General features: G+C 43.9%; 1 protein-coding gene across 2 annotated transcripts in view; it reads left to right on the top strand.

Annotated features, from left to right (window-relative positions):
• LOC147642454 (uncharacterized) overlaps positions 1 to 21,515 on the top strand; it is a 60,394-nt gene extending 38,879 nt beyond the window's left edge. For both annotated transcript variants that reach the window (XM_086806751.1, XM_086806760.1), the window contains exon 6: positions 19,937 to 21,515. In XM_086806751.1, the coding sequence (XP_086662877.1) occupies positions 19,937 to 21,082 (1,146 nt within the window). In that variant the 3' untranslated portion in view covers positions 21,083 to 21,515. The remainder of the gene's footprint in view (positions 1 to 19,936) is intronic.
• Positions 21,516 to 26,476: the final 4,961 nt, after the last annotated feature.

Below are 26,476 nucleotides of genomic sequence, written 5' to 3'. Positions count from 1 at the left end.
CTGTAGTAGATAAGACAGTGCACTTCTGCATCCTGGATATCCATGACACAGCACCTCCTGTGAATGTAAACACATAACCGGTAGTAGACTTCCGGTTATCTGGATGACCAGCATAATCGGAATCCGTGTAACCATGCACAAATGCATCCTGTTTGCCAAAGCAGATGCACATATCCTGTGTGCCCTTCAGGTATCTCATGACACCTTTCACTGCTTCCCAATGCTTCTTGCCAGGGTTGGCCATGTATCTAGTAACCACTCCCACTGCAAATGCAATGTCCGGCCTGGTAGCAACCATGGCATACATGAGACTGCCACAAGCTGAAGCATACGGAATCTTGGCCATATCAGCTCTGTCACTATCCGATTGTGGGTTGTCCATAGCACTGAGTTTCACATATGGAGGCAAAGGAGTACTAGTCTTCTTCCCCCCTTCCATATTGAACCTCTGCAAAACTTTGCCAATGTATTCCTTCTGAGACAAATACAACACATGCTGATTTCTGTCCCGAAGTATCCGCATACCCAAAATGTGATTTGCATCACCCAAATCCTTCATATCAAAGGTCTGATGCAGCCTCTTCTTCAAGGCATCCATCTCTTTACGAGATTTCCCGGCAATCAACATATCATCAACATACAAGATGAGGATCAATAGACTGCCATCCAAAGCTTTCTTGGTGTATAAGCAGTGATCTATGTCACTCCTCCTGAAATCCTGGGATTTCATGAATGTATCAAATTTATGATACCATTCCCTTGGTGCCTGTTTGAGCCCATAAAGACTCTTTTTCAGCTTGCATACAAGCTTCTCCTTTCCATTCACTGCATAACCCTCCTCATGTAGATCACCGTGAAGAAAAGCAGTCTTCACATCCATCTGAATCAAATGCAGATCATCATGAGCAACCAAAGCTAATACAGCTCTAAGTGTGGTCATTTTGACCACTGGAGAGAAGATCTCATCAAAGTCCACACCATATTCCTGCTTGAAGCCCTTAGCCACTAACCTGGCTTTATATCTTGGCTTTGCATCAGGTGCAACTTTGAGCCTATAAACCCACTTGCATGGCAAAACCTTCTTGCCCGTAGGCAAATGCACCAACTTCCATGTTCCATTTTTGTGCAGAGAATCCATCTCTGACTTCATAGCACGCTCCCAAAGAGCCTTGTTTGCCCTCTGTAAAGCCTCCTTATAACAAGAGGGCTCCCCACAGTCAGTGAGCATCAAGTAGTCAACCCCTAGAACAAACCTGTCAGGGGGTCTAGAGGGTCTTGTGGACCTCCATACCCAATGATCATCATTTGCAGGTTGCTGTCCAGCCTGCATATCACCTATGGGTGGCTCCTGTTCCATGCCATAAGGTTGAAAGATCATGCCCGGTATCTCCTCTAACTGTGGGATATCCATAGGGATATCTTCTGCCATCTCTGGCTGTCCATTTGGTCCATTTTCAGCACCATTTAAGGGCTGGTTTTGTTGCTGTAATGGCTGATTTACAGCCCTTGGTTGTTGTCCATGATGTCCATCATCATCAAAGATGGCTCTGCCAGGCTCCTGTTGCCTTGCAGACTCCTTATACATGCATGTTTCATCAAAAATGACATCATTGCTGCGTATAATCTTTCTATTCACTGGATCCCAAAGTCTATACCCCATTTCACCTCTGTCACCATATCCTAGGAATATGCATTTGTGAGACTTAGGAACAAGTTTGGTGTGTATTTCCCTGCGTATGTGCACGTACGCAACGCAACCAAACACTCTCAAGTGCTTGTAGGACGGAGGCTTCCTTGTCCATACTTCCTCTGGCACTTTCCCACCAAGCCTCGTGTTAGGTGACCTGTTTATAAGATGAACGGCTGTCATAACAGCTTCAGCCCAAAAACCATGAGGTAACGCAGCATGTGACAACATAGAACGGACCATTCTCCTGAATGGTTCTGTTCATCCTCTCTGCTGTCCCGTTTTGTGGAGGATCATAAGGAGCAGAGAGCTCCCTCTTGATGCCTTTAGCATCACAAAAGTCCTGAAACTGTTTGGACGTATACTCTCCACCATTGTCGGAACGCAAAGCCTTTAGTGTTTTACCAGTTTGATTCTCAACATGAGCAACAAACTTCTCAAACACTGAGAATGTATCACTCTTCAAACGAAGAGGATAAACCCACACCTTGCGTGTGGCATCATCAATAAAAGACAAAATATTTTGCCCCTCCCAAAGAAAGCTGAGGCATCTCACATACATCTGTATGCACAAGCTCTAACTGAGCATCTTTCTGTCCAAGAGCTTTCTTGTGGGGGCACTGGAGTTGCCTGCCATATATACAATGCTCACAAAACTGAAAACTTGAGAACTTTAGAGAAGGCAAGTAACCAAAACGAGACAATTGTTCCATTCCTTTGACACTCATGTGTCCCAACCGGCTATGCCACATAGAGATTTCCGGCAGCTCGGTTGCATTTACATTAGCATGGTGACGAACACCAGCATGCGTGAAGTAAAGAGTGTCCACCTTAGAGCCTCTGGCAACAACCTGTGAGCCCTTACTAATCTTCCACTTTCCACTACCAAATGTGGTAACATAACCAGCATCATCAAGCTGTCCAGTAGAAAATAGGTTCTTCTTGATTTCAGGCACATCTGAAAACACAAGCCTCACATCACCTCTGCCGAGAATCTGGCATGCATGGTTGTCACCCAAATAAACTACTCCTTCATTGCCAGCAGTATACCTGACAAACAAGTCTCTGCAACCTGTGACATGAAAGGAGGCACCTGAATCAATGATCCACGAGTGCATACCATGACCATCTCCTGCATGGAGTGAATGGGCATCAAGTGAAGACATGAATAGGACTTCATCCTCACTGTCACCTGCATGTGACACATTGACTTCTTCAATCTTGACTCCATTTGCCCTTTGGCTTTGCATCTTTGGCTTCATCTTTGTCTTTGTCTTTTCCTTTGCCCTTTTCCTTTTGATCATTCTTCCATTTGTAGCATTGCTTTTTGAAATGTCCCTTCTTGCCACAATAATGTGTCACCTGCATGTGACACATTGACTTCTTCAATCTTGACTCCACTTTTGCCCTTTGGCTTTGCTTCTTTGGCTTCATCTTTGTCTTTGTCTTTTCCTTTGCCCTTTTCCTTTTGATCATTCTTCCATTTGTAGCATTGCTTTTTGAAATGTCCCTTCTTGCCACAATAATGGCATTCCAAGTCCTTTTTGGAGCGGGACTTGCTCCTTCCCCGTTCTTGGCTTTTACCCCTTTGCTGGGATCTCCCACGTGCATTCATTGCATTGGACTTTCCAACAGAGTTGTTCTTCCTATTCATCTCCTCTTGAAGGAGAGCACCCTCCACATCCGCATATGACAGCATAGCATTTGAATTGCTAGTGGCCGTCCTGAATGTGTCCCAACTCTCTGGCAAAGTCCATAAGAGAAAGGTGGCTTTGAACTCATCGTCGATTGCCAACTTTTGATTGATGACCTGGCTGACAACACCATTAAACTCATTTAGATGGGCTGTCATGGACGCCCCTTCCTTCATTTGAAGACCTATGAGTTTCTTCAACCAATACACTTTGCTTGAGGCACTTTGCTGGGCATACAAGTCCTACAATCTTTGCCACATTCCCCAAGCTGTCTTCTCTTCATGTATGCTGAAAAGTAAAGTGTCTGACACAGACAACATGATGGTGGATCTTGCCAGCTCATCCATATCTTCCCATTCTTCAGCAGTAAGAGAAGCGGGCATTACACCCCTTTCTTTGATGGGCTTGTGCTGCTTCTTCTGGAGCAACACATTATAGCACTGGGTTTGCCAAATGTCATAATTATGTGAGTCTTCAAGCTTTTTGATGTGAAGCAATGAAGAGCTCTCACCTGTGGTTGCCATAGCAATATGCAACCTTTGACACAGTCAATGCCTGACTCCCTGCAAGATGTGCAAACACTGCACCAAAGCACACAAAGTGCTCACAGTTGTTCTCCCAAAGTTTATCTCCCACTGCGGAAGCACGAATGCAACTCTCCTCCCACTGAATGTGATAAAATCACCAAAATCTGGTTGCTGCAGATTTATGACCACACCTTAGATGTGCTCTGTTCTGCTTCCAAAATATTGTACAAGAGTACTAAGTGCTCACCAATGATGTACCAAATCTGTACCGGCAAGTACAGCAGCTGAAAATGAGCCTTTTCCTCACTCAAATCAATGTACAGCCATGCCAAAACTTGTACAAAGTTGTACCAAATCTGTACCAACAAGTACAGTAGCAATAAATGCTCTCCTGGCTGTCCAAATGAGTGAAAATCAGACCTTGACAGTCCCCACCACTGCATACAACAGTCCCGGACAGAAATTGGGCAAAGGCCCCTTGACTGCAAGTGGATTACTGAGGGTTCAAGGCATAAAAGTCTTCCGTGCTGCTTTGCCAAGCTCAACAAGCACAAAATCTTGAAAAGCCCCTTGATTCAAGATCAATTTTTGATCATGAATGGTACATTAATGCACATGAAAGGCATCCAGAGTCTTCACAATGGTTCCCCCTGGCCACATATACATCCAATACATAAAAGCCCCTTGATTTACTAGCACATTGAGTGCTTGACAGGCATAAACACATTGTCCAAAGCATCAAATGCCAGTGCCTGCATGCAAATCAACCCAATTGGCACAAAAGCCCTTTGATTTGCACTCCAATTTCTTGCAATTTAGCCCCGAATGTGAGATTGCTCACATCATACAGCATGTATGAATGCCCAATGGCACAATTACATCAAAAGCCCCAAATGTTAACACCCAATTTCCTGCCAATTGACCCGGAATGTGACCAATGTCACCCAATGTTGCCAATTGTGCTCAAATCTGAGCCATTAGAACCTGTACCTGCTCAATTGATGATAATGGACATGCAAATCCCAAAATTGAAGCAAATACCTCTGAAATCAGCTCGAGCAGCCGAATGTTAGCACTCAGGTGTCGCAGTGATGAACTTAGCGAGCACGGAATTGAAGAGGGTGTCTTCCTGGATCGCTTGCCAGAGGTGATGATCGGGCATGAAAGAGGCTACAGCCGAAGAAATGCCTGAGGACGAAGATCAGGACCTGCAGCAGGACGTAGCCGCCCACCAGTGATGGCACCACCACCGAGTACTGCAGAGTCCTCGACTCCCCCGCCACCGTCAGACCCGCGAACGGGTACTCCGCTGCCAGCGACACGCATACCAGCACCAGACACGCCACGCCGCCCGCCGTCTTCGACAGATCCTCTGCAAGCTGCTTCCTCTGTGCCGCTATGGAGACGAACCTGTTAACGTTCTGCGAAGAGAGATAATGCGACACGGAGACCAGGAGGCCTGCGATGCAGCAAATCAGAGCCAGGTTATTGAAGAAGAAGAAGATATGCAGGGATGATGAAAAAAGATTGGGATTGAGGCTCTGATTCCAGTTGAAGGGAGCTAAAGAAGCTCAGCTGAAACAGTTAGGGTTTCATGTGGGAGACACACACAGAGAAGAAGGGAGAGAGAGAGAGACATGTGGGGATAAGTCAACTCACAAAGTATGAGTGTGTGACTCCCCTATCACACATGTATATTTGCTCTAGTACACATAGTGCACTTAGTACATTAAAAGTACTAAGTGTGCTATGTACTATAAAACTTATGGGCTTGTACACACTATAAGGGTGGGCATAATGCCTTTACCCCAACACAGTGGAGAAGACGTGCAACCTCTTTCAAAGAAGGAAATAGAGAGGCAGCCTTAGGAGAGGTAACACCTTGCTGAAGAAGCAGCCACCTTGTTGAGATGGCACAGTCGCCTCATAGAGAACTTAGTGCAGCCACCAAGATAAGTACAACCGCGAAGACCACAGCCACGTGCTATGAAAGAAGGAGCACCCACTTGCAAGGGAGGAGTTGCCTGGCTGCAGCGTGGAGGAACCGGCCGATTTGAATGGGCAGCCACCTGTAGATGGTGGGCAGCCCTGCTGAAAAACAGTCGCAGCCTGTGAAGTATGCAACCGCCTATAGATGGTGGGCAGCCGCCTGTAGATGGGGGGAAGCCCTGCTGTAAAACAGGTGCAGCCTGTGAACTGTAGAAGGTGGGCAGCCGCCTGTAGATGGTGGGCAGCCTGCAGGTAAAACAGGCGCAGCCTGTGAACTGTAGAAGGTGGGCAGCCACCTGTAGATGGTGGGGAGCTTGCAGGTAAAACAGGCGCAGCCACCAGTATGAGAGGCAGTCGCCTATTGGAGAAGGGAGCGTGGAGAAGGGAGCGCAGCCTGTCAGCAGCCGGGTACAGCAGTACAGAAGGAGCCGTTTGCTCGTGTACATGCGCAGCCTGAAGGAGCGAAGAGATGAACGCTTGATTCTCCACGAAGGGTGAAAAACGATTGTTGCTGATGGTCCACGATGGAGGTGGTGGCTTTAATTTGTAAGGTTGAAGTGGAATAATATCATAGTGATTTGGCTGGGCCCCCCACGATTGCATGTGGGTGGCCAGTTCTATGGGGTGTGGGTAGGTGACCATGCACCCACCCCCACACACACACTTAAGTGGGGCTCCCCACCTTGGCCCCTAAGTGGGTGCCCACTTTTAAGTGAGTGTGAACCAATGACCTTATAAAACAAAGGTTAAAAATATAAAATATTAAAATAACATGTGCAATATACTTACAACCTGTTCACATGCACCAAAACTCGTCAGAAGACAGAGCAGACTTCACGACTCACTGGCAGGCGCCCCCGCTCAGTAAAAGTAACACGTCAAGCAGGCAAACACAAAAATACAAGTCATGCGAAAACAGTTTCAAACATGCAAAACATGAGTGCATGTGCAAATAGTATCATGGACATATCTCCCGTTCATGGAACAAGTACAAAATATCTGTCGGCACAAAAATGGCACGACGTAAAACATAAAAACGTGGTCTTCCTATGGAGTGACAGTCCCATAGGTAAGACACAGTTCCAGGTACGAGTCTCCCTATGGTGTGACAGTCCCATAGGCAAAACACGGCACGAATACTGGCTCTTCCATGGCGTGACAATCCCATGGGTCGAACACAGTCCAGGTCATACACGGGTGGCACCAGTCTGGATCCTGTCCATAGGACACCATCCTGCTAACACACGGGTGGCACCAGTCTGGCTCCCGTCCATGTCAGCAAAATACTGGCCTCTTCACATGAGACACCGGCCTGGCCTCAAGTGAATGAGACACAAAAACTGGGGATGGACCAAATGGTCGGCCAATTGGTGACAGTGATAGTATGGCTGATCATCTTACGAAGATCCAGGATCTTCGGGAGGAGCTACTCAACATTGATGAGGTCATTTCCGAAAAGGAGTTGGTTTCCAGAACACTATCATCTTTGCCAGAAACCTTCACTCTATCTATGCGGGTACCCCTGAACCAATCTTGTTGGAAGAGTTGGTTGGTTTGTTGCTACAGGAGGAGTAGAATCGGAAGAACAAATCTTCGAGCATGCGTGGTGATGGGGCTTTTGCTGCCCGAGACAAGGGCAAGGGAAAAGCCAAACATAGATGGCCTTCACAAAAGGCTAAAAATGATGCAAGCAAGCCCAAAAAGAAGGGCAAATGTCACTATTGCAAGAAGCCAGGTCATTACTTGAAAAAGTGCAGAAAGAGGCTTGCAAAGGAGAAGAAAAAGGAAAGCGGCATGGCTGTAGGTTCTTCTTCATCACCTGCAGGGAAAGATGATGCATCAGTAAATCTTGTGCAGGATGAGTGGACTTTCATCACTTGCAGTTATGATGCATCTTTGGAGCAGGTGTCTCTCAGTGTCAATGAAGCACACGACACATGGTATTTTGACAGTAGTGCTTCTAAACAGATCACCTCATGGAGGGATTTGTTTAAGAAGCTTATGGCTGCCCGAGAAGGCAAGCAGGTAACATGTGCAAACAATTCTTCTTATCCAATTCAGGGTGTTGGTGAGGTGATCCTCACAACAGTAGATGGTGCAAACATATGTCTTTCAGATGTATTGTATGTGTCAAGAATTAAGAAGAACTTGATGTCCGTCTCCTCTTTTGCTAAAAGAGGATATGCAGTGAACTTTGAGGACGACAGATGCACATTGAAAGACCGTGAAGGTGGCTATGCGGTCACTTCCGGCACATTGTACCATGGGTAATATCAGCTTGACAGGTTTGACAAGAGAGAGCATGATGCTCATGTGGTTACCACTCTTACACCTGCCATGCACGAGGCAGAATTGTGGCATGCTAGGTTTGGGCATGCTAGGTTTGGGCATGTGAATTATGGCAGTTTGATGCTATTGCAAAGGCATAATATGATACATGATATGCCTCATGTAGAGCTGCCACCAAAACATGTATGTGAAGGGTGCATATTGGGTAAGATGCATAGAAATACATTCCCAAAAGATGGATCAACAAGGGCTGTCCAGACATTACGGCTTGTGCACAGTGATGTGTGTGGTCCTATGTGGACACCCATCTTTTGGAAAACATCTATACTTTGTAACCTTTATTGATGACTACTCTAGATTTGCATGGGTGTATCCCTTGAAGGTCAAATCTGATGTATTTGCATGTTTTCAGCATTTTGTGGCACAAGCTGAAAATCAAACAAGTTGCAAAGTACAGACCCTCCGTACAGATCGAGGGGGGGAATACATGTCCATTGCTTTCAAAGCATTTATGGTAGAGAAGGCATAAAGCATCAATGCACGATGCCATATTCTCCTGAGCAAAATGGTGTTGTTGAGAGAAAGAACAGGTCTTTGATGGAAATGGCTAGATGCATGGTTAAAGGCAAAGGATTGCCTCACAAATTTTGGATGGAGGCAATAATGTGTGCTACACGTGTTGAACATATGCTCTACCAAAGCATTGAAAACCATCACGCCATATGAGGCCTGGCACGAAAGGAAACCTAAAGTTGACCACTTTAGAGTTTTTGGATGTATAGCATATGCACATGTACCTAAGTAGTTGAGAGGTAAGCTTGATGACAAAGCTACTAAGTGCATATTTGTGGGTTGTAGCAGTGGTAGTAAAGGCTACCGTCTCTTTAATCCTTCCACACAAAGGATTTTGGATAGCAGAGATGTTGTATTTGCTGAAAATTCAGACCAGCCATTGGCTGAATTTTTGGGACAGCCACCTTCAGGCCCACATAACATGTTTGAAGGACTTCTCCCATTGGGAATTGATGGCTCTACAGATCAGCCATCAACTTTGCCCAATGGGTAGCATTTGGGTGCTCCAAATCAGCCCATGAATGAGCTCATTAGACCTCAAAATGTGGAGGAAGCAGTGGAGCAAGAGCGGACAGCAACGGAGGAGGCTAGAGTTGTGCCTCGTTGGCTGCTCCGTACTTTACAGGAGAGCAAACTTGCAGCTCCACTTGGTGGTTCACGTAATGCAAGAGAACACGCAGATGTTGCTTGCATGAGTACACTTTGTGATGTAGATGAGCCAGATTCATTTGCAGAGACTCATGAGGATGAGCATTGGATGCAAGCCATGCAAAATGAGATGGATTCTATCCATAAAAACAACACTTGGGATTTGGTAGACTTGCCTGTTGGCAAGAAGCCCATTGGCACAAAGTGGGTTTACAAGTTAAAAAGAAAGTCTGATGGTACCATTGACAGGTACAAGGCCAAGCTAGTAGCCAAAGGATATGCCCAGCAAAAAGGCATTGACTATGATGAGACTTTCGCACCCACTTCTCGTATGGCCATAATTAGATGTGTTGTTGCATTGGCTCTCCATCATGGATGGAAAGTGCATCAATTGGACATAAAATCAGCTTTTCTAAATGGGATTTGCAGGAAGAAGTGTATGTAAATCAGCCCATTGGTTTTGTGTTGCATGGTCAGGAAAACAAAGTATGCAAGCTTCGAAAAGAACTTTATGGTCTCAAACAAGCTCCTGGAGCTTGGTATGAGAAGATCCATACTTATTTGACCATGCAAGGATTTTGCAATAGTCCAACAGAGAGCACCCTCTATCTGAAAGAGGATCATGGTACTTTGATTATGCGCATTCTTTATGTGGATGACATGTTGCTAACTGGGAATGACATGGATAAAATTTCAGCATTCAAAGCTAAATTGCATTCGTCATTTAAGATGACAAATTTGGGATTGTTGCATTATTATTTGGGCATACAATTTGTGTAGACAGATGTTGGGATTTATGTACACCAATCGAAGTACATTCAAAAGTTGTTGCACAAATTCGGGTTTCAAGATTGTAAGCCCATCTCTACTCCGATGGAGCTAGGGCTGAAATTGAGCATGCATGATGTTGGAGAGCCTTTTGATATGAGTGTTTACAGCCAAGCAGTGGGCTGCCTCATATATTTATGCAACACACGCCCAGATATTCAGTTTGGGGTTTCCCAATCTAGCAAATTTATGCACAGCCCAAGTACAAAGCATTGGCAAGCAGTGAAGCGGATCTTCCGCTATCTTCAGGGCTCCTTGGATCTTGCGTTGGTATATCCGAGGGGGGGCAGCTTGCAGTTACATGCTTACAGTGATTCAAACTGGGATGGTGACTATGATACACGACAGTCCACCAGTGGGAATTGTTTCTTTTTGGGGTTCATGCATATTATGGCTTAGCAAAAAGCAGTCCATTGTTGCCACATCTACTTGTGAGGCCGAGTACAGGGCAGCCTTTACAACCACAGTAGATTGTGTATGGCTGAGGAGATTGATGATTGATCTTCGTGAGTGTCAGCAGACATCCACCACCATACTCACTGACAGTCAGAGTGCTATAGCCGTGGCACGAAACCTAGTGTTTCATGCACGCACTAAGCACATAGAGATTCATTATCACTATGTCAGAGAGAGGATTCATGCAAGGGAGATCACATTATCTTACTACTCTACACAGGACAATGTTGCAGATCTGTTCACGAAGGCGTTGCCTCGAGAGAAGTTTGAAGCTTTCGGCAAAGCTTTAGGCTTATTCTTCTACATGGAGTGATCTGCTATCAACCTTGTACTACAGGTTCACATTGCCACTACAGGGGGATTTATTGGCATATATGCTATGAGTTATGCCACATATGCTATGAGTAGTGCCACATGTGAACATGGGCTAACCAAGGGCACTTTTCTCCCTTTGGTTTTTTCCCCTTGGATATTAGGTGTGAAAGGACACCACACTTTTTTTATTGTATTATGATATTGTGGAGTCAACTCCCTTGCTCCACACATCTTGTATCTATCTACTTTGAGTAGCAATCACCATCTCTCTCTCTCTTTTGAGAGCTTGCTGCTGTGTACCATCTTTGTGTGTGTGTGTGTCTTTGTTTATCTGAAACTCTCATCCCCAACAGCTACTGCTATGGCTGACCTCAACATGCATCTAAATGATGAACACGTGCTGAATTCTCCACAGTGGGTTAAGAGGAATGACCTAACACTGATCTCTATGGCTGGGAGATTGACCTACGTAGCTCGTGTCTGACATGTCCCAGACTAGGCTCACAAAGGGGTCACGACATACGACAAAAATATCCTAAAAGGTACTACTTTTGTACATGATTCTTGCACTATTGATGAGTGAGTTTGTCACTGTGTACCACAGTGCATGGGTGCACGTGACAATATATGTTGATCATCATGGTGAAAAAGACCTGTCGACTAGCTTTTTTGTGAATATCAGATGGTTGAATTTTAGAAAAGCCCATGAATAGATGGAAAGTTGCTTGTTTTGAATATATCTGGTAGGTGCCTTTTGTTTCCAACTCTTACACAAGTCTTTATTGCCAAAAAGAATACGTATGATGTCCAACTTTCATAAGAGTGCCCAATGTTATTAGTAATGACCGCCCACATTTAAATGAGTGTGAACTCAATAGCTTGTAACTTTCAAGAGTGCCCAATGTCTCCTTTATGGCCTCTTTTCACACGTTTTCAACCCTCGAAAATGCCATAAATTTGTCAACAAACAGGGGCACTCATAGGGGCTAGGCAGCAAACAATGCCAGGTGTCCTTGGCACTACCTATCTCTTTACACATCCAAGCAAGCCGGACAAAAATCTTGTAATGCATTCACATGCATCCATGATCATAGTTGTCAAGCACGATACCGTACGGTTCATACAATACGATACCGTACGGGAAAATACGGCACAATATAGTTTTTTTTCCTTATCGTACAATAAAATACGGTGTTTTAAAAAAATCTCCTGTTCTCAGTTCTTGTACTACTCTTGGGCACTCTGGAATTCCCAGAGTCCTTTCAGATAGGAACATGCCCAATTTGGTGACAATATCATCAGCCAATCGGCGAAGAAACTCTCTTGTCTCCAAACAATGCCATAATAGATGTGATACATCATACAATTTTAGAGTGAGCTCCACATCTACAGTAGGTGGCTCCAACTATCCCTCTTTTAGTGAGCATCTCGACAACAAGGAGGACAGCCACTAAACAGCGCCAAAGAAATAATCTTTACTCTAAAGGCAGCTTACTTTTCCATATACCATCTTTCACTCTTTTGCATACCCCATAGAGTGTTGCCATGTGCGTGAATCCAAGGTGGTGGAAGCAAATGGTTATACATGCTAGGTGCAGTTATGGTATCCAAATGTAATCCCCGGGCATTGTTGGTTTGCCCTTTCACTTTCCAATCATGCAGCCCATCATTTTCGAAAAGTGGAGGGAATGGTTCATATGGTTGCAGTAACCTTTTAATCTTCCTCCAAATCAGCATGTGTATACCCAAGGATGCCAAAAAGCATGCTTTATGTGGCTCTTGCATAGCTAGCGGTTTTGCAAACAAAGAGGACAAGTGCAGACTGTCGCATAGAGTTACCAATTGCAGAATCACGTCCCACCCATTTGAGGTTTTTCAATGATGTCTTCCAATCTTGCATCATTCTTGTAGCATATGGACAGCCCACAATGCGGCCCTCAAAACAGCCTAGCACTGCTCCCTAATGTGAATTCACCCAAAGTCCATAGGCCATAGTTTTCATGTCTATACACATGGCTGCAAGCATGATTGCCCAAGGCTGCTCTTGCTGAAAAAACACTAGAATCATGGTAGCTTTTCAAGCTAAAACATGGTAGTGAATATTGAGAATATTCAAACCACCATGCATCTTCAGCGAACAAACACAATTGTGTCGCAACAGTCTCAAGGCTTTTTTATTCATCTTGGTCTTCCAGAACAATTCCAATGCTTTAGTCATGAAAGCGTGCAAATCTTTCTTTCTCTAAATGAGCAGTGGCAAGTGTAATTGAACATAAGCCATGATCATTGATTGTACAATGCATAATCTCACATGCAAGGGCCACGTAGATAGCTTCCAATAAGCAAGTTTGGCTTTGAGCCTCTTCAGTATCCATTGTGCTGCCTTCTCGACCATCATATCCCATCCCAGTGGCTATCCAAGATGCCTCACCATTTGATTTGGCTGAACTATTTAACCTGGCCATAGAAGTCGATGCCAATCCACACAGCGTAACGGAATTAACTTTGACTTCTCAAAATTTATATAAAGTTTGCAGCATTACCAAACAACTCTAAGACACTCATTGTGACATGAGTTGGATCATTTTTAGGCATGAAGAAAGAGTTATCTACATAGGCCTGTGCCCTAAAGTGAGTTCCATCCTGTTTCTGTAGGCCATGAAGCTGTCCCGTCTATGTCAATTTGTCAATGTACAAGAGCAAAGGATGCGTAGCAATTGCATATAGTAATGCACTCAAAGGGCAACCTTGTCTTATTAATCTTTCCAATGTCCAAAGTTTGGAGAGATCCTTACCCAGAATACATTGGGCAATGCTATCCCTATACAACCAATAGATTACATGCTACATTTTTGTCCCGAATCCCAGAGCAGCCATTACATCAGCTTTGTAATTCCATTGCATTGTATCAAATGCCTTCGCCACATCCACTTGCATGATTAGCACATCTTATTTTGTATATTTGGGATATTCCATAGAGATATAGGCATTAGCAATATTATCCGTTATTTGCCTTCTTGGCACAAAACCATATTGTTGAGGATGCAATCCATCATACAAAACGCCTTTCAGGCGGTTGGCTATCATTTTGGTGGCTAGCTTTATATATCACAAGCATTAAAGTGATTGGGCGCCATTCATTCAATGTTTCACGCACATACTTTTTAGGAGCCAATGTAACTAACCCTTCTTTCCACGATTTTGGCATTTCACCGCTCACCGATGGAGCATTAATCATATATAGAATTGGGTTGTTCAGATCCTCCTAGAATGTCTGAAAGAATTCCAACATTAGAGTGTCCCATCCAGGAGATTTCCAGTGACCCATGTCTTTTAATACATCTTCGAGTTCAATTTCACTAAACAATGCATCAAAACATATGGCGTCCCCATTAGTCACCATAGGGTACATGTACCTGGATTTGCTTTGAAACATAATGCTATCAACCACTATTGGGCACGTCTTGATAGGTGATACATGCTAAATGCTCGGCAGTATGATGCATTCACATGCAAGCTATGGGTGGATTATGTCGCTCAACTGTTTGATCATTGTCACACGCGGAAGCCTCTGTGGCCAGATCATCACTCATAAGAAAATGCAGCACTCCCACTGGATGCTTGATGCACAAACAACTGGATAACAACACAAGAGAGGAAGCAATAACCTAACCTACTCAAAATCTTATTCATATACTTGTCTGTTACAATGCCATGTTGGAAGATGAGCTTCCCTTGAAAAGGTTCTTGCACTTCTAACTAATGACCCAAGTCCCAAGTGGGAACTTGAATGAATGACTAAGAGACCTGGCCCTCTTTATATAGGCCCTTGCAAAACTGGCCGACTGGACCAAATCTGGCCGACCAGCATTTAATGTTTTCGACCAGCACAATTCTGGCGTTTCCCTCCTGTCGGGCTGCTGCTGGCTGCCTATCGACTGCTGGCTGTACTAATGAAAGCTCCACGCTGCCCTTCACAGCCTTGTGAGGCTGCCGCTTGGTCCACGCCTTCTCATCCTCTGTTGTTGGTCACTGGCTACAGCCCTCTTGGTCCCACTCAGCCCTAAAAAGGTGCCTGACTTTGTCCTACTGCCTGTCCAGATCAGGGCGGAAGCATGTCCACGTGGCATGCACGTGACATCCCCCCCCCCCCCCCCTGCTAAACTTGATGACGGGGATCCAACCTACCTCTTTGGATGACTGTCATCATCCCTCATTCCCTGCCGTGTCTCCTCACTGTCATCCTTGGATGTCTGGCAACTTGACTTTACCTAGAAAACATTGCTATCCTCCGCGACGGCTCCGCTTGAAGAACTTGCATCCTGATCCACTGAGTCACCCTGCCTTCATGCCCTGTCCCTTGAACACGGGATCTTGGTGTCCTTCCTTGAGGCTCATCACAGGCATCTTCGTTTCACCCTTGGATGACTACCATCCCTTGGAACGAGTATTCCTATGGGCTCACTGGTATGCGCTTTGGCATCCACCCACCGACTGCCTTTTCCCTATGGCTTTGCTGAACACCGACCATCCTCCTTGGAGATCTACCCTTAGCTGTGTTCCTTGCCTCGGACTGTGCACCTTCTCTTGGGACTGCTCTTGGAGCACTAGAAATCCTGCTGAGTGCTGGCGCTCTGATACCAATGTCACATGCGGAAGCCTCTGTGGGGCGAGATCATCACTCATGAGAAAACGCAGCACTCCCACTGGATGCTTGATGCACAAACAACTGGGTAAAAACACAAGAGAGGAAGCAGTAACCTAACCTACTCAAAATCTTATTCATATACTTGTCTGTTACAATGCCATGTTGGAAGCTGAGCTTCCCTTGAAAAGGTTCTTGCACTTCTAACTAATGACCCAAGTCCCAAGTGGGAACTTGAATGAATGACTAAGAGACCTGGCCCTCTTTATATAGGCCGTTGCAAAACTGGCCGATTGGACCCAAACTGGGCCGACTGGACCAAATCTGGCCGACCAGCATTTAATGCTGCTGACCAACGCAATTCTGGCGTTTCATTCCTGTCGGGCTGCTGCTGGCTGCCTATCGACTGCTGGCTGCACTAATGAAAACTCCACGCTGCCCTTCACAGCTTTGTGAGGCTGCCGGCTGGTCCACGCCTTCTCATCCTCTGTTGCTGGTCACTGGCTACAGCCCTCTTGGTCCCACTCAGCCCTAAAACTGCCTGTCCACATCAGGGTGGAAGCATGTCCACGTGGCATGCACATGACAATCATCTTCCTTTATGGATGGGCTTGTATTTTCAAATGCGTGTCCACGAACCTCCATTCCAGCATCAATGCCTTTTGATTGTTAACAACAGCTATGTTACACCATATTTAAGGCAATGGTGAAGGATGCCATTGCGCCACTTTGGGGACAACTGATAGAAGATTTGGATGTAGCTTGGTATCGCTTTGCTCATCATCGTTGGTACATGGGAAAACAAAGGCAAAGGGTGGATGATGCAAAACAAATAGGACAATCAGTGATAGAACTTAGCCATTGCCATGCATTATCAGATGTCAAGCAGATGGTATTGTGTGGGGCCAAAACTTGTATTACTCTGGATGAGCAAAGGAAGATACAAAAATGGCAGGTAAGGGCATGCTATAAACAAATAATAGACAAAGGTTGCTCTTCCAAAGCCTTCTTCAAAAGTCTACATGCGGATAGAAGAAGGTAAAAGATTGCTCGAAGTGAAAAAGCTAATGGTCATTGGAGGAGCACAAAAGCTGAGCTGGCAGACACATGCGAGGAACCTACCACACCGCCTGTAGAGTCCATTCAGAGCATATGGATGGACAACATTCACTCTTTGTGGCCAGTGGGAGAAGTTGTGAGGCGGCTCTGAGCGTATGTAGAAACACTGAGAGGCTTTTCTATGGTTCTGGAGCAGCAGTCCTTCCCTTAGGGTTAGAGACAATGAGGTCCCTTGGCATTACAAGCCAACTATTCTCCACCCCCCCCCCCCCCACCCCCCCAATTGTATGAGATAGCCTTCCTTTGAGAGCGGCCAACCAGCCAGGAAGAGCCTTTTTGTCCCCAACTGTTTTTCTTGTCTCCCATGATTGAGATTGGTCATGTACTTATAGCCGTTTCGGCTGCATTTTGGTAACTAATGGAAGGATCTTTTCTTGGAAAATATAAAGTAAAATAAAAGAGATACTCAAGGCATTTGGCATGACTGAATGCAAGGTATTTGGTACCCCAATGGAGAAAGATGTGAAGCTATTTGTCGAACACTTTTTAGACCTTGTGGATGATACCTTAAACAGGAAACTGGTTGGTAGTATTATCTACTTGTGTAATACTAGACCAAACATCAATTTTGTTGTTGGTGTTTTGAGCAGGTTCGCGATACATCCAAGGTACTTAGGAGTACGGCATCATCTATGCTGCGGGCAAGACCCTCAATGGCTTTTGTGACTCAAATTGGGTGGGTGATTGGGACACTGGACACTCGGTAATAGGGTAACATTTTTCTCTTGGTTCGGGATGCATTTCTTGGATCATTATGAGACAATCCATTGTCGCACTCTCATTGACAGAGGCTGTGTATAAAGCTGCATGCTTTGCATCATGTGAGGCATTGTGGCTGAGGATGATTCTACAAGATAAACACTATAATGTGACAACGAGGGTTGCATGGCCACTGCTCGGAATCTTGTGTTTCATTGAGATTCATTATTACTTTGTGCACAGCTCATCATGTTTAGGGAGGTCGAGATGGTCTACTGCCCAATGACAGAGTTGTGAAGATATCTTCACAAATACTCTTAGTAGGGACCCGATGGAGTGGCATCTTCATTGACTCGGCATCGGATCATAGAGGTAGTTCACCTTCGGGTGGACATTGAGGGGGGGTGTTGGATATCAATGCTCCACCATCATATTGTATTGCCCAGGCACTGGCTAGCTCATGTTTGTACGGCTCCCATTATGAGGAGTAGCCATGGTTGTTAGCAGTCCAAGCATCCAACATCCTTGTATTCACAAGAGAAGGTGGCCTAGGAGGCTAGATGGTTTAGAGACAGCTTGGATTAGATTTTGCACATTGCCAAATAGGCTACATGCTACATTGTACCATTATGGAGTAGGTGGACTTTACTCTTGGACACCTTGTCCTGACATGTAGGGCCTTAATGGGGCCCAAGGTGAGCTTGGATGGCCATCGGACTGCTTCTACATCGTGGATGGTGGCACTGACTATGATGGACTCACGCGGTCATTGTCAAGGGCGCTCTGCCTTTATAGGCCTACATAGATACACGGCTAGTCGCCTCCTCCACACAATTCATCAGTCATCACTATGAGTTTACTCCCTAGGTTCTACTAGCATACAACCTCCATCTTAGCAGTTCCAGATCAACCATCGAAGCTCTCTTCGTAGGAGCACACGGGTGTGGGTCTTTGCCATCTATTTTATCACTTCAATAATATTATTCTCCATCTCTGTTGTTGTGCAATTTGAGTTTTAAGGTTTTGTGCTGTGAAAGATCCTACTTCTTGTGAGTGTTCTTTTGTATACACTGCACGTTGTATCCTCTTAGAGATGTCACTTGCACACATGCTGTACTAGGGTACCACGTGTCCGGGACATTCTACGTAGTCAATACACTTAGGGTACCTTTTTGACGGGCCAAGAGCATGTTGTGAGTCCTAGTCAAGGGACAAGTCGCTAGGTGCCATCTAGGTCATTAGGGTGGAGTCACATCGTGCATGTGGCATAAGTCTTTGTAACCCTGTTTGCAAGATGTAATGTTCGTGACACTTATTAGACCAATGGTTGGGTGTCTGGGACTGCAAAGTCAAAATTCAAGTCATCATTTGCATCTCGGACAATTGTGTAAAGCCATGTGTGAAAGCCTTAATTGTCCTCCTATGGTTACTAGCAATGGGTATTTTGCAGCCATGGTGTTGTGGACAACCCACAGGACCCTAGTGTGCAAGGACCAAAAAGGAGACATGGACAAGGGGCTTAAAGAGGGCGCCCATCTGAAAGGGGAAAAAGTATAATGGAAAAGTGTGCCAACTCTAGCCAACCAGAGACCCCTATATATAGGGCTATTTGGGGCTGATTGGAGCATCTTTGCTGTTGCCAAGTCATCTTATTGAAGCAAGTGTACCTCAGCCAAGTAAGCCAAGAGTTTCACTCTCAACCAAGGGCAAGTGGGGAAGATAAAACATCATAGCAAGAGGCGACCAGAGGTCATCCATCGGCAAGGTGTGTTCAACGTATTAATGCACCATCGTAGGTGACCTGTGCGCAACAAAACACAGCATATACAGGGCGGCTCAAATCAATTCCCGAACAGTCCCAAGTCAATTGCAGTCCGGTGGACAACAATCTCATCATTGTACTTAAGCATTCTCTTGCAATACATCAAACAAATACACTGGACAGCGGTGGGGGCCTTTGAGAGGGTTAGTTGGGACCCAATATTGTCCTTTGCATATCTTCCCAACCCTCATCTCTGTAATTTTAGTTTTCAGTAGTGTTATGCATTGTTTTCTTATCATTGAATGCTTTTGCATAAGGTGCATGTAACACATTATTTGTTTAATGACCTGCGCAGTTCATCTTCTATTATTAGTTTAAAATAGCTTATAGGGATGCATAGACTATGCATCTCATATTATAGATTGTATACATTATACCTACATGATTTCACAGCTGTTTTTAGCCTCTCATGGATATTAATAATTGTGTGTATGCATGCTAGTGTAGTGGTTTACGTATTGGGTGTTTGATTAAGAGGTTGCCCTTTCATTGCACTTTGGTGCGGTAATATGGATTATATGTGGTCGACTGGCTTGGCTAAACCATTAAGAGTCTTATCTCGTCCTTCTCAAGCCATGCACATGATATAATTTGGTATTGCCTTCTCTGTACTTCTTAACAATGCCATTGTTATTTGTTTTGCAGGATCTAGTACCTTGTGTTCTTCTTTCATTTAGAAACCATCGAATAGTGCTGTGGAAAGGGAGAGACTTGGAATCTTCTTCAGGAATTGATACGAAACAGCCTACAGGTGGTGTTGCAACGTTGACAGCTGTCTGTAGTTTGGAAGCTGCCGATAAACAGTGCACTGATGTTGGCACCTCTGAAAGCACCTCAAAGGTTCTATGTAATGAAATGCCTCTTTCTGATCTTGGAATTGACTATCCTCATGCCACTAATCACAATATCTCATCTCCTTTTGAGGAGGAAAGTAAACAGCTGCATCATTCAGGTGATCTCAACTCATTATATGATTACAACAGTATGATCGATTCATCAGACTCGGATGATTTGATTTCACATGCTGTTTCGGAACAGCCTGTGGAATCAGAACATCTGCCGCAAAAGTGGGAGGTGGTAGTAGGACAAGAACCTGGACAAGATAGTGTAGAAGCCAGTATCACCTTGGGTGGACCTTCCAAAATAGCTTGGCTAGAGCAGCAGTGTTTGAATGAGTGCTTGGATGAAGTTGCTCTTTCAGACCTGCCTGTGTTATCAGAGTATCTTCCACTAAGCTGGGATGAACACAGAGAATTGTGTATTAGATCTGCAGGTGAGGAGGGAGACCAAGATAGTGACTTATCTGATACCAAGGTCGGTTACACACCCTTTCCAGTGTATGGGATGGCAGGCGAGGGCTCCAATGAGCAAGAGTACCCGTCCATACCTCCGCCAAGCTTCCAATGGGCCCAGTGGAATGGCAGGCACTGGCCTAAATCCCTCTTTAGTAATATGGATGCTTTGTGGGAGGTGGCACTGAAGTATGGAATGGCAGTTGAACTTGACGATGTAGATCTTGGAGCTGACTTGGTACTGAAAAAAGCAACTGTATTTTCTGAAATAGCTCCTGCTGGACCAGAATATACAGAGAAGCTGGTGAATAGACTACGCCTCAAGAGAGAGTATGAAAAGGGAGAGAAACGTTTGGAGATCCAATTTGGCTGCAGCCATGAGAATCAGACGAAGCGGAATAAACCAGCAAAGAGGGCGCCTCGTTTGCCTCCACTGGAGATTCCTCCAAAGATAGGCCTACAAGCAGATGATTTAACTAAAATTCTGGCACTAAAATAAATTTGAATGTATACTTGTATGTATCATATGGAAACAAGATGAAGGAGATTCTCAGCTTGTGTTGTAGAATGCTAACCCAACCTCCTTCAATGAAGGTTTCTCCCGATACTAAATGGAGATTCCATCCTTGGGCGGGATTTTGTGTCCACATGTTTGGAGGCTTTTAGCTTGTGCTGTAGAACATCACCCAACCTCTTTTGATAAAGGTTTCTTCTTCTGTCTTGTACAAAGAGGACATTGCATCCATAGGCAGGATTCTGATCCCGATTGTAGCATGAAAAATCTCACTCCAAGGAAAGTTTTATTATAGGGGCATTCTTATCACATATATAGTGGAGATTCTTATGCAATGTTGCATGGGCTTTTGAATATTATCAATAGTTAAAGCTGTTTAGCATAAAAATAAAAGAAACTAAACCTATATTTCAATTTAATTCCACTTCCAAAGTAGACCGCAACAAGGATCAAATAGGTGGTTTCACACTTAATACCTCATCTCTCTCTCTCTCTCTCTCTCTCTCTCTCATACACGCACACCCACCCAGTGAAATAGTGGATGCCTCTAAAGATTGCTTTTGGCACTAAAATGATTTCGAATGTGTACTTCTATGTATTATATGGTGATCCTTAACTATGGACAGAGTGGCTCCCTAGGCAGGATTTGAGGTCCCCATGTAGGGAGGCTTTTAGCTTGTTTTGTAGATGTTCCTCCAACCTCACTTGCCCACTTGCATGCGCTTGCATGTGCACACATGCTTACTCTCTCCTTTGAGTCACGTGGCTTTGGGATGAACCACCTCCCTCCCTTTGTGTATAGCTTGGACTCGCCCTTTTGGTAGGAGATCAACCACATCATCCATCTAGATTTGATTGGACTTCATGCAGATTGGACATGGATATCCTCAGCAGAGCTTTTCCCAAAGCTTTGGTCTTGTAGAGTATTTCTCGAGGGTCACTTGGGATGGTTTCATTGAGAGGCCCAGTCATCCTTAGACATATGTCCCACACCATGAGGGTGTCATTACATTGCCTTCGGATTGAGATAGGGAGAGCAGAGGGAGTCCCATGAGATAAACGGAGTATTAGGGAGACCATGTCTGAGGAGCATTACACACTTAGATGCCCAACTTACTATGAGATACGTGGACACTATTGTTGTCGCGTTAGGGAGGAGTAGAGATCAATATGCTTGGGAATATACCTGCTAGGGTAGAGGCACACCATAGACAAACTATTGAGGCAGCAACTTGAGATGCGAGATACCACATAGATATATGTCACTCATATTCTTGCTCCCCTATAAAGAGCTTGTTAACCATTTCGTAGGTTAACATGGTTTCATCCACCCGACTACCGCAAGACATGTCATGTTATCCGCTCGAACGAGTACTTATCTTTTGTAGGACGGTGTTGGAACATATAAAACGGCCTCACCTTGAGCTAAATGCCAAATAGGGAAAGTTTGAGAATTGCTTGTACATATTTGCTTGAGACTAGTAATAGAGAAACCGTTTTTAAGTTTAATCGGATTAGTGTGAAAACTAGTCATTTGTATATGTGTAATTTTTGACATTGTGAACCGCTCTTCTCTACTCTTGCTTGCTTGTATGCTATTGGATTCATGCATGCTAGATGGACGCTTGCTTGAATAGGTTTGCTTGTAGATTTTCCTCTTGCATTAACTTCTTCTTCTTCCACCGTCTTTTTGTGAGAGAGAACTACCACGAAGAACACTCTTTATTTGCTACCATCTAGGTGAAGAGAGCTCTCCCTTTATCCCATTGCTGGCAAGGAGCATTCTGGTGTGACGATGGAGTGAGGACTTGATGGAAGAGCTAGCGTACCCACATCGGGAAGTTACAATTGCAGCTCTAAGGCAAGACTCAATGACATGCTCTGGCAAGGCTAAGGTAAGCTATTGACTTAAACATATTTGGCATTGTTGCAAGGGACTAGGCTAGGGCTTAGCTCTGTTCATCCATCCAATCCAAGCTATTTAGGATCACCCAAAAATATTACCCAGTGTTGATTAGGAAGTCACACTCGAAAAAATATACGATCTTGGAGCCTTGGGATATGTTAGTTTTGTTTCTTTAAAAGTTTATTTATACTAGGATATTTTATTTTCATATCTTGGAAGGATGAAACCTTGGTTTCTTGATGATTTGCATGATTTTGGAGCTTAAAAGACTTAGATTTTATTATATTGAGCTAAGGAATATCTTAGTAATTGTGATTAAGAGTGGAATCTAATCCAAAAACACGAGCATTAACCTCCATTAAGTGTGAATTAGAGTGGGATAGTTAATTGTACTCATGTATTTCAAAAAAAATTCATGCATTTTTTGATTTGGTAGCACTTGTCTTTTCTAAGACGGCATTGGAACATGTAAAGCAGCCTTACCATGTGCTTACTATCAAATAAGAAAAGTCTACGGACTTAGTGTACATAGTTCCTTAAGACTAGTAATAGAGGCCATATCATTTTTAGTTTAGCCGACCTGGTGTAAAAACTAGTCATTTGTATATAAGTCATTTTTGACAATAAGACAATCATTCCCGTGTCGTCTTCTTGCTTGCTTGCATGCTTTTGAATTCATGCTTGCTAGATGCATGCATGCTTGAATAGGTTTGATTGTAGATTTTTGTCTTTGATTAATTTCTTCTTTTCTTGCGAGATAGAACCATCATGGACGATCTCTTCTTACCTCCATCTAGGCATTGAGAACTCTCTTCACTCCTTTGGCAAGTAGCATTCTGGTGTCACCGTAGTGAGGACGCTATTGAGAGCTAGTGCACGTACAATGCAAACTTGCATTTGCGGCTCAAAAGCAATACCCATAGATATATGCTTTGGCAAGGCTAAGGTAAGTTGACTTGAACATATTTGGCGCCACTCTCGGGGACTAGCCTATGGTTGAGCTTCGTTTTTCCATCCATTTTAAGCTATTGGGGTCACCCAATATTGCCCAGCATTGGTTAGGTTCCACTCCAAAAAACATATGGCTTTGAAGGGAAAAAGATAAAAACTAAGAGAAAGATACAAAATGAAACGAAAATAGAGGGAGGAGGCTCCAATATCAATCTATACTCTTTAACTCTGAGGGTCTCCAAAATTCTCACATGCTCGTGTTTGCCACCATGGGGGGCCTCCCTTCTTGTTGTTAACTCGCCAAAGCATGAGTTTCAAAGTAAGGACTAGATAAGAGTATATAATCGCCTCACTGCTCCACTCATGCTATAACAACTAGATGCTTCCCTTGTGCATTTGACCCTGCGCGTAGTAGTGACCTACAACTATCACGTTATGGGCATCAAATGACAATCCATAATTATCAGTCACATCGGATGCATGTGGACCTAGTGTATTGCAAAATGTAGTAGTCCACCTACTCCTCATTTTTCTCCTCGAAATGATGGCAAAAATATCACCCACTATCAAAATATCTATCAAACAATCATGATAGTGTGCGAGGATCAACAATGGTGGGGGATAACGCACCTTACTCTGGCCTCAACACCTGCTCCAATCGAGGATCAGCCCACTCTCGCATCTTGCATAGTGAGTAGTCACCATCGATGCATGGCCCACAAAAGCATGAACAACATCGTGTGAAGATGATGGGGTCATTAGAGGATGTTCTCTTGATGGAGTGTAGCCTAAGTGTGCCATCCAATGTCTCACAATCTAGAGAGGCACCATCAATGTCGCTACTTTCAACACACTAAAAGAACCTACTGACAATCCTAGCATCTCGCTAAGGAAAAAAAGACGCAGCACCAGTGGTTGTCAAATGTGTCTTACACCAACCCACTACTGGTTGTGCATCTCAAAACGTACATCTTGAAAGCACTCACTATCATGGTAGAGCTGGTGACGTCTGAGGGTATGTTTGACACACACCCTCACAACCGTGCTCCCCCTTTCCATGCCCTGTCTTGAAGAAGCTCCAAACGAGTAACTTTTCATGCGATGCCAAGAATATAGCCAATAAAATTGGCCAAGCACTCTTGTACTATGCCCCAAATCCATCTAACCATATCCACTACCCTATCCATCTGATGCCACACTCTCTCAAAAAGTCATGTGACGATGGAAGCAATGATGCACAAAGTGGGCGATGTGAGAGGGATCATCACTAATGGAAAAGTGATACTCTCTAATGATGACTCTCTCCTCTGGGATGCTCGCTATGCCATCCATACTACCACTGCATGCTGATAACTAATATGCACCATGATGGCCACCTAGTCAAGCACACAAGAGTGGGAAATATCAGATTAGTAGACAATAAACACCAATTTAGGAATTTTGGCACTTATTCAAGTGCCATTTTTTAAAGAACCCTAGCAATGTAGCAATTTCTTTTGGAAAGGTAGACCTATATCTAGTTATATCATATAAATTTTTAGCCTTTTTATTATATGATATAATAAAGTTGTGTAACTTTTAGACTTATCCAAGTCTTTTATCTTAGAATTTGTTTGGAATGTCGTGCTTTTTAAGAGTTTGATATAAAAGAATTGGAAGTCACTTTGGTGAAGTATACGAGTTTTTTCCAAGTTCTCATGTCTAGGTTGTACCAAATTATTCACATTGTTGCACCCAGTAAATTCTATACAGACTTAAAACACTTTGCCTCCTAACCAAAATGGTGATGAGGATTGAAACCTTGGTTGTTGAAAAAAGTAAATTACTATCATGTGAGGCTTTGACAAAGGCATTCTAAACATGCAAATCTATTGTCCATAATTGATAACAATATAGGGATAATTTGTCTCAAGTAGCATGGACACTTAAACTCAAGTTTGAGACTCTAAAACATGGGCATGCAAAGAGACGACGTCTTGGGCATCAATCAGTGACATGGAGGCTCAAACGTAGGGTGTAGTGTTTGAAACATGGGCATGGAAGGAGATGGCAACTTGAGCCTCAATGGTGGGCCTTGACGCTCAAGCTTAACTTTGAGCCTCTAATTGTGCACATAATTTGTCAAACTTAACCTCAATGTTAATAACTTCTTGGAGATGATGACAATGTTGACGACCGCTTTGTGAATCATTCTTTCTAATTCAAAATTCAAAATTTGAATTTTAAATTAAGAATCAGATCTCTCCATGTTAAGAGTACAGTAATCTCTCTCTCTAGACTCTCTCTCTCTCTCTCTCTCTCTCTCTCTCTCTCTCTCTGTATATATATATATATATATATATATATATATATATATATACACATATATACAAAAATTGAATAGTATGCATTGCTACCTAAAACATAGACTCTAAAGCATGCCGTAATAATTTGAATCAATAATGGGGGGATTAACTCAATAATATTTCTAAGTGGATGATTTTTTGATGATAAAGAGAAATAGGGAGCATCTATGCTCGCAT

This window comes from Cibotium barometz, chromosome 1, assembly GCF_041138505.1.
Source record: "Cibotium barometz isolate CiBa-2024 chromosome 1, ASM4113850v1, whole genome shotgun sequence".
NCBI classification, from domain to species: Eukaryota; Viridiplantae; Streptophyta; class Polypodiopsida; order Cyatheales; family Cibotiaceae; genus Cibotium; species Cibotium barometz.
Note: the sequence above shows the minus strand (reverse complement) of the source record. Positions and strands in the feature narration are given on the sequence as shown.